This window comes from Glycine max, chromosome 13 (genome assembly GCF_000004515.6).
Source record: "Glycine max cultivar Williams 82 chromosome 13, Glycine_max_v4.0, whole genome shotgun sequence".
Taxonomy (NCBI): domain Eukaryota; kingdom Viridiplantae; phylum Streptophyta; class Magnoliopsida; order Fabales; family Fabaceae; genus Glycine; species Glycine max.
This window is the reverse complement of record NC_038249.2, coordinates 4,767,483-4,780,729: the sequence shown is the minus strand read 5'-3', so window position 1 is coordinate 4,780,729 and position 13,247 is coordinate 4,767,483. Positions and strand designations below refer to the sequence as shown.

Genomic DNA, 13,247 nt, shown 5'->3' with positions numbered 1-13,247 from the left:
TTGGTATTTTAAGAAAAAGTGACATAACAATGAACTTACGCACCATAGATAATCCTTCAACAAGTAGGGAATGCTTTAATTCCTCAAACGTCACCAAGCAGGTTGATATACTCTTCCAACCAGCTTGTCAGTTCTTTATTGTTCCTATATAATTTATATGTATGGGAATATGAATCTATCTTTATTTTTCTATGTAACAAATCCTCTAAGTTACAAATGGTTGTGCACCAATGACCACGATTCTTCACCCATACCCAATAACACAGCTATTGCCTGATAACCACAATTACCATCTGCTTTGACATCAATAATGTTTTCAATAGAATCCTAGATGCACGGATGAAATTGATCCAACACTAGAATATTTCGTCTCTGTATTGGTTCCTCAGATGATGATGCACTATGTTTCACTGAAGAATTACTATTTTGCATAGAGTGTAACACATCAACGTACTCCCAATAAGACGGATCACATTTTGTTGACTTTTGTTGTTTGGTCAGTGGTTTTGTTGGAGCACCCTTGGTCTTAACCTTTTTTGTAGGAGGACACATGGAGTTCATATCAGGATAAGCAATTTCTTGCAGCTTTGACTTCTAATGTACTTTGCCACAAACATCGAGCTTCTCAAAGCGTTTTGATATGGTTTCCATCTCCTCAGTTATGGTCACCTGTGTCTCACATAACCCTTGATCTGAAAAATTAAGTCTCCGCCAAAAAATGTGGATTGTCTCAAGTGGTATGCATCTAACAACTTATTTTTACAACTCACATGCACATGGAAGACCGTGGGTACTCCTCATGACACATCCACAACTTGAAGGGTTTTTACCATGCCAAGTAGTTTTTTGTACAAGGTAGCTTTAAACACATGCCCAACCATGTGTGTGCTTGTCTCAAAAGATGCTTTACTTTGGGTGTGTTGAAGTGTCATCATATTATTATTCATTGCTTCCCAAACACTGCATATGTCACCAAAAGAGTTTTGTAGGAGTCTCTTTAATGACCAATGAGCACTCTCAACCCTACAGATGAAATATACAACAACATGTAAACAACCGTAACATTTTCATTTAAGTCAACACTTAAACAAAAAAAATATTGATACCTGTTAGTGGTTGTGTTTCCTAGATGCATCACTTTGTTGTTCCATGCTTTCACAAATCTTTCTTTGTGCGGAATCACCCATGTTAGACACACATAGTCCACAAACATAAGCCACAAAGAGAAAGCCATTTCAAAGTTTTTAAGGTACTCATAAAAAAAACTCTCACATGGACATTCAACCAAACTCCCCCAAGCCTCCATCACATAATCCCATGAATTCTTTTGAGCAACCAGGGCTTTGCACTTTGCCTTCACATTCTTGTTAATGTGGAATCGACACAACAAGTTCGTAACATTCGATAATACAATTTTCACTGCATTCATCAAAGACAAATCTTTGTCGGTGACAATAACCCCGGGGAGTGCATCAACTCTCATGAAAAGACCCCGAAACCGCTGTAGATTCCAAACAACATTATTAACATGTTCTTCTTCCAAGTAAGCAAAAGCAGCGGAGAATGTCATTCCTGTTGGTGTAACACCAACAATATCAAGCAACGACAGTTTATACCTATTTGTTTTGTAGGTATTGTCGATCAAGAAAACCAAATTACAAGAATTGGTTAACTTTACTGCATCAGGATGACTCCAGAACAAGTCACGTACAAGATTATCATCCTTCAGCCTATGCCAATGAATATATTGATCTTGATCAAGCAGGATCATCAGTTCTTGCATTTCGGTATTACTCACTCTTATGGAAGAACGGTAAGCATGGCTGGCATTGTAAATTTGTTTGATTGTTGTATAACTATTGTCATTGTGCTCCTTCAACGTCAAGAAAATATTTCTTGGCTTCACCATGGACTTCGTCATATTAGCAACAACAATCTTCTCATCCTTTGTGTCATACCCTAGTTTCGTCCGGGGATGATCGTTTGCAAATATTTGGATCCTTGCCAGTCGAATTGAGCTGCTTAACTCCAGTTGTCGCGCATTCCGTAAGGTTTTTCGACGTTTCAGAAAGGATTGCAAAAAATACCCAAAAGGGAGGGGAAAATAGTCATTTGGTGACCTTTTTAGGCCCCTGGCTCGCCCAAGCTAGCCCCTAGCTCGCCTGACCCACCAGAAGGCTTAATGCTGAAGTAACCAGCTCGCCTGGGCGAGTTGAGCTCGCCTAGGCGAGCAAGGTTACCTCTGGAGGAAGCAACTAGCTCGCCTGGGCGAGCTGCTGCACAACCTCCACCCCTCATTTCCTATAAATAGGCATGAGGGGGCTGAGGAGAAGGGTTCAACATCTGAAATCAAGAGATTTTGAGTGAAATTAGTGAGAAGAAGGAGAAAAAAGAAGAAAAAATGAGGCCGAGGCGCTTCCGAAACATTTCCGTGACCAATTATGTGATTGTTCTTCACTTTTTTTCGTTCTTCGACCGATTACTTTTTATTTTTAATGCTTTGAATTCATTCTGTGCACCCTTAAGGGTCCATCCTTGCTTTGTATGTCTTCATTTTCATTCTTCTATCATCAGTGATCTTTTTCTTTGTTTAAAGCGAGTTTCGACTGATCGTTTATGCTGTAATCTCACTTTAATACTGTTAAAATGAATTTCAACCAATTGTTTGTGTTGTAATCTCACTTAGTCGCTGTTAAAATAAATTTCAACTGATTGTTTGTGTTGTAAACTCGCTTAATCATAGTTAAAATAAATTTTGACCGATCGTTTGTGTCGTAAACTCTTTCCATCAATGTAAAACAAAGTTTCAACTGGTCATTTACTTTGCAAGTCCTCTTTTAATGAGCTTGAATGTAAATAAGTGCAACCAAAGTTAAAATCAATACATAAATCAAGCTTTTATCCACAAGAGAAAATCGCTTGAATCCGTTCAAAGGTCCAACGCCTTAACAGTCTCTTTTCCTTTTATCGGTTAAAATGAACCTTTCAAAAGTCTAAAATCAACCCTCCGAGTAACTTTCTTGCTTTTAAGAACTACGTAGGTCTGAATTCCTCATCGCAATTGAGGATACGTAGGAGCAAGAGCCACGCTCTTGTCGACCCCAAAATGATAAAAAAAACATAAAAAGGGAAATAAAATAAATATTAAAGTCATGATTTTGAACATTTGATTAAAGTCCGTCGTTCCTTGTGACAGATGGGCGGGATGCTAATAGCTTCCCCGAACATAAACAACTCCCGAACCTTTATTCTTAAAATTCGCAGACCCTTTTTTGGTTTTTTTTAATTTTTTCCTTAAATAAACGTTGGTTGCGACTCCTGCATGTTTTCCTTTATTGGAAGACGCACTCTTGAGTCTCGCTCACCCTCCCGCCGAAGGGTAGTTTGTGATAGTTGGCGACTCCACTAGGGACTTTTTAGAGAGTTAGGTCGTTTAATCTGTGTGCATATTTATCATGACTTCGTCTTTATGTTGTTTCCCTTTCTTTCTTGTATTCATATAACTCTTTGGGTGTTTTTGTATTAGTGTATCTGTTTCTTTATCATATGCATGCTTTTAAATATTTGTTCATGCACACAAGGCACCTACACTTTTGCACACACGGTGAGTTATTAGGGCTCTATACCCGGGTCCATGGGAACATAGGAAGTGGAGGTTGATTCGTGGTCATGTTGGGTCTCCGACTCGCTTGATGACAGTGAAACCTCATCTAGAGTTTTTCTCTTTGATGATACGTTGTCCCTGGTAGTTCTTACCGCCACAATGTTTGACATCAAAGAGGATGATATCTCTACAAACCTTTGAAAGTTATGTGCAACTACCTTGGAGGTTATCACTAAGTAGCAAACTTTTAGTCCATCCCATTAGGTTCCTGAAATAGGGGCATAGAGAAAACACATCATGTTTGTCTCCTTGATATTGCCATGCATGTCTTTGTGATGCCATGATTGTGTGCATGTTTCCTGTGTTTGCCATGTTGTTTTGGCATTAATTGATTTGTGCTTAACCATCCATCATGATTATATTTGTGCTATCAACCACGTGCTCTCACGCATGCGTATTCATATTGTGTCGTCACATTTGCATTGCATTTTGTCTTCTCATTTTGTCACGAGAAGTCGGAAGATCCGTGTCATCTTCTTAAATGCATGTGTGGGGCGCCATGGTAATGATTGTAAATGAACCATGATGCTTAATGCATTGTGAGTAAGAAGAGATGATCTTCTGGGCTCTCGTGTCTATAAATAAAATGTTTTTGTCATGCATAGCATAAGCATTCCTTTATGCATTCATCATATTTCCTCCATGATAGGGTTTCGAAGTATTGATCAGTGGAATTTTCCATTCTAGCAAACATGGGATTGAATCAAGCCTCCTCTTTCAAGAAAAGATTCTATCATGTCAAAATCAAAAGCCTAGAGGTAGCCGGTTTGCAAGAGCTAGGGCAACAAATGGGTCAGCTCCAACGTCAAGCTTTCCGCAAGACCTATGGGAAGATATGGGATCTGGCTATGATAGAAGTCTCTGTTCAAGCCGTTGCATCCCTCACTCAATATTACGACCAACTGATAAGGAGCTTCATGTTTAGGGACTTTCAGTTAGTACCATTCGTAGAAGAATTTAAAGGGATCTTGGAAGGCTCCCTAGGAGGACTTGTACTTTCCATAAGACAACTTGGCTACCCCATGAGAGGAGCACCGTCGGAAAAGAGTATCGCACCATTCATCGCACCAGGCTTCAGTGACCCCAATGCAAGGATACTTCAAAGAGTCTGAAAAGCATGGAATACGGTGCAAAGAAAGGATAAGGAGCTTCGAGGAAGTAGTAATGGGATCATCGGTGGCTATCACAAGTGGATGAGGGCTCGGACGCAAGAGTTAGACTGGCTCCCGAAGCAAAAGGTTTCAAGTGAGGAAGAGGCCGAAACCTTTGCGGAGAGCGAGGAGGTGTAAGCCTTGAAGGCAGAACTTGAAAGAACCTGAGTGGTCAAAGAAAAACTCAAGACGACAGCCATAAAGGTATAGAAAGAGTACCACGAGCTGAAGGACATCAGCATGGCCACAGCCGAAGCATTGGAATGGGAGACGAAGAGGGCCCGAAAAGAGGAATGGGGCTGAAATAAGTTCCGAGGGGCTTTGTGGGGCAGCAACAATGAACTCAAGCTTTGAAGGGCTTAGAGAACCAGTCGAGAGTCAAAGGTATGATATTAGAGGACGAGTTGAAGGCTTGTCAAAGGTCAAAGAGAAGTTTGATCGAATAGTTAGGTAGGATGGAAGCAAACATGTGGATGATCATTGACCAGTACAAAGAGAAGTTAAATCTAGCTGCTGGCCATGAGCAAAGATTAGAGGATGAGCATGCAAAGGTATTGGCTCTCCAGGCGGAAAGGGAAGCAAGGGAGAGAGAGATTGATTCATTACACAGAGAGGCTATGATGTGGATGGATAGGTTTGCTTTCACTTTGAATGGAAGTTAAGAGCTCCCAAGACTGCTAGCCAAACCAAGGTGATGGCAAAAGTATACTCGGCTCCCAAGGAAGTTTGTGGGCTCTTCAATTATTGTCAGTATATGATCGATTTGATGGCCCACATAATTAGGAACCACTAGGGCTTTTGTATTTACGCTTTGATTTTGACAAGATAAACATTTGTTCCTTAATGAAAATGAGTTTGGTTCAATCCTATGTCTTTACTAAAAGTTCTGCGTAAGTCCAATACTTTCGACAATTTATCTTTAGCATGCTTTCATGTTTAGTTCTTTGTCACATTACTCACTGCATTTTGTTCTTTTAGTAGTAAACACCATAACTAAACGTGCTTTAAGGCACCCCTATTGAACCCATTCCAAAACTAGAGTCATGGGTGAAATAGAAGAGGTGCAAGAACAAATGAAGGCTGATATGGAGGCCTTGAAGGATCAAATGGCTTCCATGATGGAGACCATGTTAAGCATGAAGTGAACGATGGAAATCAACATGGTTGCAGTTGCCGCCACCAGCGCCACCGCTGAGGCGGATCCACCCATCCATTTGCCATAAACCAAGCGAACCAGCCAACCCCGGACATGGTGGGTCAAGGAAGGGAGGTGCTAGGCATCATAGGCGGTCCACACATGGGGCATAATAGGAATGCTTACCCTTATGGCTTACCCCCAAAATATACACCACCCAATGCCATACACATGCCCAATTTCCCATTCCCTTTGAAGGCCAACAACCCCAGCCTGTAGGGGACGCCCATGAAGAGCCTCGAGATAATGCTCAAGGCGACTTCGACCCATACCCTGCATTCACCGCCGAGGGGCCAACATTCAATGCTATGCCTCAACCCAACGCTGTAGGAATCCCTCAACATTGCCCGCTGCAACCTCTACATTTCTTAGTAGGGAGATTGCCTCCAGCAGCCGAAGAAAGGCAGAAGCTAGATCTCATCGAGGAGAGATTAAGGGCCATCAAAGGGTTTGGTGATTACCCGTTCGCTGACATGGAGGATTTGTGTTTGGTACCTGACGTTGTCATCCCCCCAAAGTTCAAAGTACCAAATTTTGATAAGTATAAGGGGACCACTTGACCGAAGAATCACTTGAAGATGTACTGTCGAAAGATGGGGCATACTCCCGAGATGAGAAGTTGTTAATGTATTTCATCCAAGAGAGTTTGGCCAGAGCGGCGGTCACCTGGTTCACCAATTTGGAGGCTTCTTGGATCCATCCATGGAAGGACTTGATTATTGCCTTCATCAGGCAGTACTAGTATAACACCGACATGGCTCCTGACAGAACCCAACTGCAAAATATGAGAATGAGGGAGCATGAGTCCTTTAAGGAATATGCCTAGAGATGGAGGGACTTGGCATCACAAGTGGCACACCCCCATGGCGGAAAGAGAAATGATCACGATGATAGTAGACACACTACCAATGTTCTACTATGAAAAGATGGTGGGGTACATGCCCTCTAGCTTCGCCGATTTGGTATTTGCGGGCGAGAGGATTGAGGTAGGCTTGAAGAGGGGGAGGTTTGATTATGCTGCCTCCACAAGCACAAATAATAGGAGGTTTGGGGCAAGCGAAGCCAAGAAGAAGGAGGGAGACGCACAGGCGATGACTTCAACTCCAACATGGCCTAAAACCCGGCAAACCTCTCACAACACCTACCAATACGCCCCGCACCAGCCAAGCTTTTCAGCCCACGTCGGAAACCCTTCCAAACTGTCGCCTGTCAAGTAAAGAGTGCCTGCTCAACCACAAGGAATTCCCTGCAAAATGCAACTCCCGCACAATCTCGTCCTGCCGACAACTCCAACCCCAGCACAAGCACCAATTTGAGACGGAATTTTCTGGCAAAAATGCCTGCAGAATTCACTCTGATCCCGATGCCGTATGCGGATCTGCTGCCGTCCTTGATCACCAACCAAATGGCGGTGGTGAGCCCCGGGAAGATCTACCAATCTCCCTTCCCTCGATGGTATAACCCCAACACGACCTGTGCTTATCATGGAGGTGTCTCGGGGCATTAAATAGAACAGTGCATAGCTTTCAAACACAAAGTCCAAATTTTAATCGATGCGGGGTGGCTGACATTCCAAGAAGATAGCCTAAATGTAAGAACGAATCCTCTTGCCAGTCATGGGGGACCAGCGGTTAATACGGTGGAGGAGTGTGGGCCTCAGAGGATGAAACAGGTGAAAGATGTGTTAACCTCGAGGAGGTTCATATTGGAGGCGCTGCGTGAAGCAGGCATGATTTGCCTTGACGGGGGCAAGGGAGATGTTTGTTTGATACACTCGGAAGCAGCACACGATGTAGAGGCGTGCCCTGCGGCAGAGGATTTTCTGCAAAGAATGGTGGACCAAGGCCTATTTGAGGTCTGTAGCGCAAAGAAGGGGGAGCAAGATGTGTGAATGCAATCGGCTAACAAAAGCCCGAGCAAGCCCGAGCCATTGGTGATCCACTTCACCAGGGATGTGGCCACGCAAAAGCCCCGAGGCTTCCATCCTATCCCAGTCAAGAAACCTGCACCGTTCCCCTGCAAAAGTGACAAGGCGGTGCCATGGAGGTACGCCACACAGGGGCCCAAAAGTAAGAAGGATGCTTCCGCCACACTCGCTAAGGATGATCTATCCTCTGCCAAGGTCACTAACATCTCTGGCACGAGCGGTATGACTCGTAGCGGGTGGATCTTCGCGACACCCGAGCCGTTGGTATGGTCTAAGGACACGAAGGGAAAGGCGAAGGTGGGCATGGAAGAGAGCAACAAGGCAAGCCCAATTCTGGATGAGGAGGTCCCAGCCGGGAGGTTTGCTATAGGAGAGAAAGACTTCAGCAAAAAAGGAATATCCGCTGAAGAAGCAAATGAGTTCCTGTGAATCATCCAACAAAGCGAGTTCAAGGTAATTGAACAACTCAATAAAACCCCAGCTAGGATCTCTCTGCTTGAACTACTCATGAACTATGAACCTCATTGGGCGCTATTGGTCAAGGTTCTGAACGAAGCCCAAGTAGCTCAAGACATCTGTGGAGGGTTTTGGGGACATAGTCAACAATGTCACGACCAATAATTACCTCACGTTCGCCGCTGAAGAAATACCCGTGGAGTGTCGTGGACACAACAGAGCCTTGCATGTGTCCGTCAAATGTTTGGACCATATTCTGGCCAAAGTGCTCATTGACAATGACTCGTCACTCAGTGTCATGCCCAAAGCTACTTTGGACAAATTGCCTTTCAATGCATCACACCTAAGGCCAGGCTCCATGGTGGTGCGGGATTTTGGCGGCAGCCACCAGGACGTGGGGGGGTGGGGAGATTGATCTCCCCATTCAAATTGGACCTCACACATGCCAAATTACTTTCCAAGTGATGGACATAAACCCTGCCTACAGCTGCTTACTAGGCCGACCTTGGATTCATTCATTGGGGGTGGTCCTTTCAATGCTACACCAAAAGCTGAAGTTTGTGGTGGAACGACAGTTAATCATAGTCTCAGGAAAATAGGACATTCTTGTGAGTTGTCCTTCTTCTACACCATATGTGGAAGCCGCGGAGGAGTCCTTGGAGACATCCTTGGAAGTGGTAAGCAATGCTTACATGGAGTCTCCCCCAGTACAACCACGCTCATCTAGGGTCGCATTAATGGTAGCTCAGGTGATGTTAGGGCATGGGTACAAGCCCGAAATGGGTTTGGGCCAGAACAGCGATGGTGTGGCAAGCTTGGTAGAGTTCACGGAGAACCATGGAAGGTTTGGGCTAGGATATAAGCCTACACCCATCGATGTGAGGAGAAGTGCCCTAGAAAGGAGGGGCAGAAGCATGGGCCAGTCGCAAGGACTGCAAATGAAAGGGGTTCCCTTGTGTCACATCAACGAAAGCTTTGTCAGCACGGGTTGGATGTGTGAAGGTCAGGTCACCATGACACATGAAGAGGCCCCTCAAGAGCAACCAAACCGGGTGCATTCGTGCCCTCCTGAGTTCGAGTTGGGAAACTGGCGAATTGTCGAACAACCTGGAATTTCTGTGACAAACACAATGTAATTCGTTAGTCCTAACCCTATTGTTGGGCCAAGGCTTTAGGGTTTTTCCTCCCTGTTTGGGGATGTCTTTTGCTATCAAAATATATAAATATACGATCCTTCTTCATTTGCTCTAGCACTTTCATCCATTTTCATTCTTCTGCATATTTATTTTTGTTGCGATTAAATGGTACAAATCCGACAATGAGTCCTATGAAGGTAATAATACTGAGGACCCAGACGTTGATTTTGAACAACTGATAAACCAAGCTAAGGATGAAGAAGATGAGGATTGGGGTCTTCCCCCAAAGCAAAAAAGAATGGTAGAACAGGAAGACTGGAAAATGAAGCCACACCAAGAAGAAACGAAGATCATAAACTTGGGTGTTGGCGAAGAAAGAAAAGAGGTCAAGGTTGGCACGGGCATGACCACACCTATCGGAGATGAATTGGTGGCTCTGCTATGAGACTACCAAGACATATTCGCTTGGTCGTACCAAGATATGCCCGGCTTGAGCCTCGACATTGTGCAACATAGGTTACCTCTGAATCCTGGGTGTTCCCCGATGAAACAAAAACTAAGCAGGATGAAGCCCGAGATGTCCTTAAAGATAAAAGAAGAGGTGAAAAAGTAGTTTGACACTGGCTTTTTGGTTGTGGCATGATACCTGGAATGGGTTGCCAACATTGTGTCTATCCCCAAGAAGGATGGGAAAGTGTGAATGTGCGTGGACTATCGGGATCTAAACCGAGCCAGTCCAAAGGATAACTTTCCTTTACTGCACATCGATGTCCTCGTAGATATCACGACCAATTTTGCTTTGTTTTCTTCCATGGAAGGGTTCTTGAGCTACAACCAAATAAAGATGGCACTGGAGGACATGTAAAAGACGATCTTCGTCACCCTGTGGGGAATGTTCTTCTACAAAGTGATGTCCTTTGGGCTTAAGAACGCTGGGGCAACCTACCAACAGGCTATGGTAGCATTATTCCATGACATGATGCACAAAGAAATTGAGGTCTATGTGGATGATATGATTGCCAAATCAAAGACCGAGGAGGAACACATTGTCACCTTATGAAAGTTGTTTGAGAGGTTGCGTAAGTATCGATTAAGGTTGAATCCCGCAAAATGCACTTTTGGGGTCAAGTCAGGAAAGTTGCTTGGCTTTATTGTATGCCAGAAGGGGATAGAGGTGGACCCAGACAAGGTGAAAGCTATCCTCGAAATGCCTGAGCTACACACTAAGAAGTAGGTCTGAGGCTTCCTACGATGTCTGAACTACATAGCGAGGTTCATATTGCAGCTAACTGCTACTTGTGAGCCTCTCTTCAAGCTATTGCGTAAGAACCAGTCTGCCTAGTGGAACGACGACTGCCAAGTAGTGTTCAGAAGGATTAAGCGAAGCCTTATGAATCCTCCTGTGCTTGTGCCACTGGTACCCGGAAGACCCCTCATCTTATATATGACTGTGTTGGATGAGTCGATGAGGTGTATGTTAGGGTAGCATAACGAGTCCGGAAAGAGGGAATGGGTCATCTATTATCTAAGCAGGAAGTTCACGGCATGTGAGATGAACTACTCTTTGCTCGAAAGGACATGTTGCGCCCTGGTGTGGGCAGCCCACCGTTTAAGGCAGTACATGCTGAGCTACACCACTTGGTTGGTGTCTAAGATGGACCCGGTCAAGTACATATTTGAAAAACCCACTCTCACCGAGCGGATCGCTCGGTGGCAGGTTCTGCTGTCAAAATTTGACATTGTTTATGTCATTCAAAAGGCAATAAAGGGAAGCGCCTTGGTAGATTACCTGGCTCAACAGCCCATCAATGACTACCAACCAATGCATCCAGAATTCCCAGATGAGGACATCATGACCTTGTTCAAGGAGGAAGTAGAGGATGAAGATAGGGATAAATGGATCGTGTGGTTCAATGGCGCGTCCAACGCACTAGGCCACGGAGTAAGGGCAGTTTTGGTTACCCTCGACGACCAATGTACACCCTTCATAGCTAGATTGGGCTTTGACTGCAAGAACAACATGGCTGAGTATGAGGCGTGCACCCTGAGGATCCAAGCGACAATTGACTTCAAGGTCAAGTTGCTCAAGGTATATGGAGACTCAGCCTTGGTGATCCATCAATTGAGAGGAGAATGGGAGACTAGGGATCACACGTTGATACCCTACCAGGCTTACATCAGAAAACTGATAGGGTACTTCGACAATATCTCCTTTCATTACATTCCCAGAGAAGAGAATCAGATGGCCGATGCCCTTACCACTTTGGTTGTCGTACATCAAGTTTAGATGTCGTGGTAAACCTACACATTGCTCCTTCATAGAAGAGGAGCAAGATGGTAAACCTTGGTACTTCGATATCAAGTGATACATCGAAGACAAGGAATACCCACGGGAGGCCTCTGACAACGACAAGAGAACGTTGTGGAAGTTGGCAGCCGGATTTTTCCTAAGTGGAAATATCCTATACAAGAGGAACCATGATATGGTTTTGCTTCGATGTGTGGATGCCAGAGAAGCTGAGCAGATGCTAGTAGAAGTGCACGAGGGGTCCTTTGGAACACATGCCAATGGACATGCCATGGCCTGAAAGATTCTGAGGGCAGGGTATTACTGGCTCATTATGGAAAACGATTGTTGCTTCCATGTGAGAAAGTGCCACAAGTGCCAGGCTTTCGTGGATAACGTCAATGCTCTGCTCGTACCTTTGAACATCTTGACGGCGCCTTGGCCATTCTCTATGTGGGGAATAGATGTGATTGGAGCTATTGAGCCCAAGGCTTTGAATAGACATGGCTTCATTTTGGTTGCCATCGACTACTTTACCAAATGGGTTGAAGCAGCATCATATGCCAATGTGACAAGGAGCGTGGTGGTCAGATTCATCAAGAAAGAGATAATCTACCGGTATGGGTTGCCCAGGAAGATTATCATTGATAATGCCACCAATCTGAACAATAAAATGATGAAGGAAATGTGTGAGGATTTCAAGATCCAACACTACAATTCTATGCCCCTAAGCTTTTGAATAAAGGAAATGACAAACAAACAATTTGACAAACAAACATTCAGACTTAAAGAACTACGTAGGTCTGATTTCCTCATCGCAACTGAGGATACGTAGGAGCAAGGGCAACACCCCTGTCGACCCAAAAAAAAATAAACATAAAAAAGGGAAAACACAACAAATACATAAAATGGGAAAATACATAATTTTGAAGTCATGTTTTGCACACTTGATTAAAGGATGCCATCCCTTGGGACGGACGCGTGGGGTGTTAATACCTTCCTCGTGCGTAAACAACTCCCGAACCCTCATTTTCAAAATTCATAGACCATCGTCTTTTTTATTTTTCTAACATTTTCCTCAAATAAACGTAGGTGGCGACTCTGCTCGTTTTCTCCCTCGGAGACAAACGCTTTTGCCCATCTGTGTTGGCCTTTTCGCACCCCCGTCGAAGGGCAGGTTGTGACAGTTGGTGACTCCGCTGAGGACTTGTTAGAGAGTTAGGCCATTCAGTCAGTGTGCAATGTTTTTATCATGACTTCTTCTTTATTTTTGTTCTTGTTTCCTTTTATCTTTTGTTTGTCCATATTTGTACATAACCTTTGCTATGTTGTTGTGTTGTATGTTTGTCTATCGATTACATTCATAGTTAGAAATATAGGCCCTATACCCGGGTTTATGTGAGCCATAAGGAGTGGAGGTCGATCTGTGGT

The 13,247-nt window shown here is 44.1% G+C and overlaps 2 protein-coding genes across 2 annotated transcripts; both read left to right on the top strand.

Moving 5' to 3' along the window:
* The first annotated feature begins 11,183 nt into the window (after nucleotides 1-11,183).
* Nucleotides 11,184-11,816, top strand: LOC112998710 (uncharacterized). Its single transcript, XM_026124835.1, has one exon. It carries the CDS (start codon nucleotides 11,184-11,186, stop codon nucleotides 11,814-11,816), a length of 633 nt encoding a protein of 210 aa, XP_025980620.1.
* Nucleotides 11,817-12,150: 334 nt separating this feature from the next.
* LOC102663406 (uncharacterized) lies at nucleotides 12,151-13,038 on the top strand. The gene is made up of 2 exons (XM_006595264.1): nucleotides 12,151-12,434; nucleotides 12,909-13,038. The coding sequence occupies exons 1-2, from the start codon at nucleotides 12,151-12,153 to the stop codon at nucleotides 13,036-13,038; spliced, it is 414 nt and encodes a 137-aa protein (XP_006595327.1).
* Nucleotides 13,039-13,247: the final 209 nt, after the last annotated feature.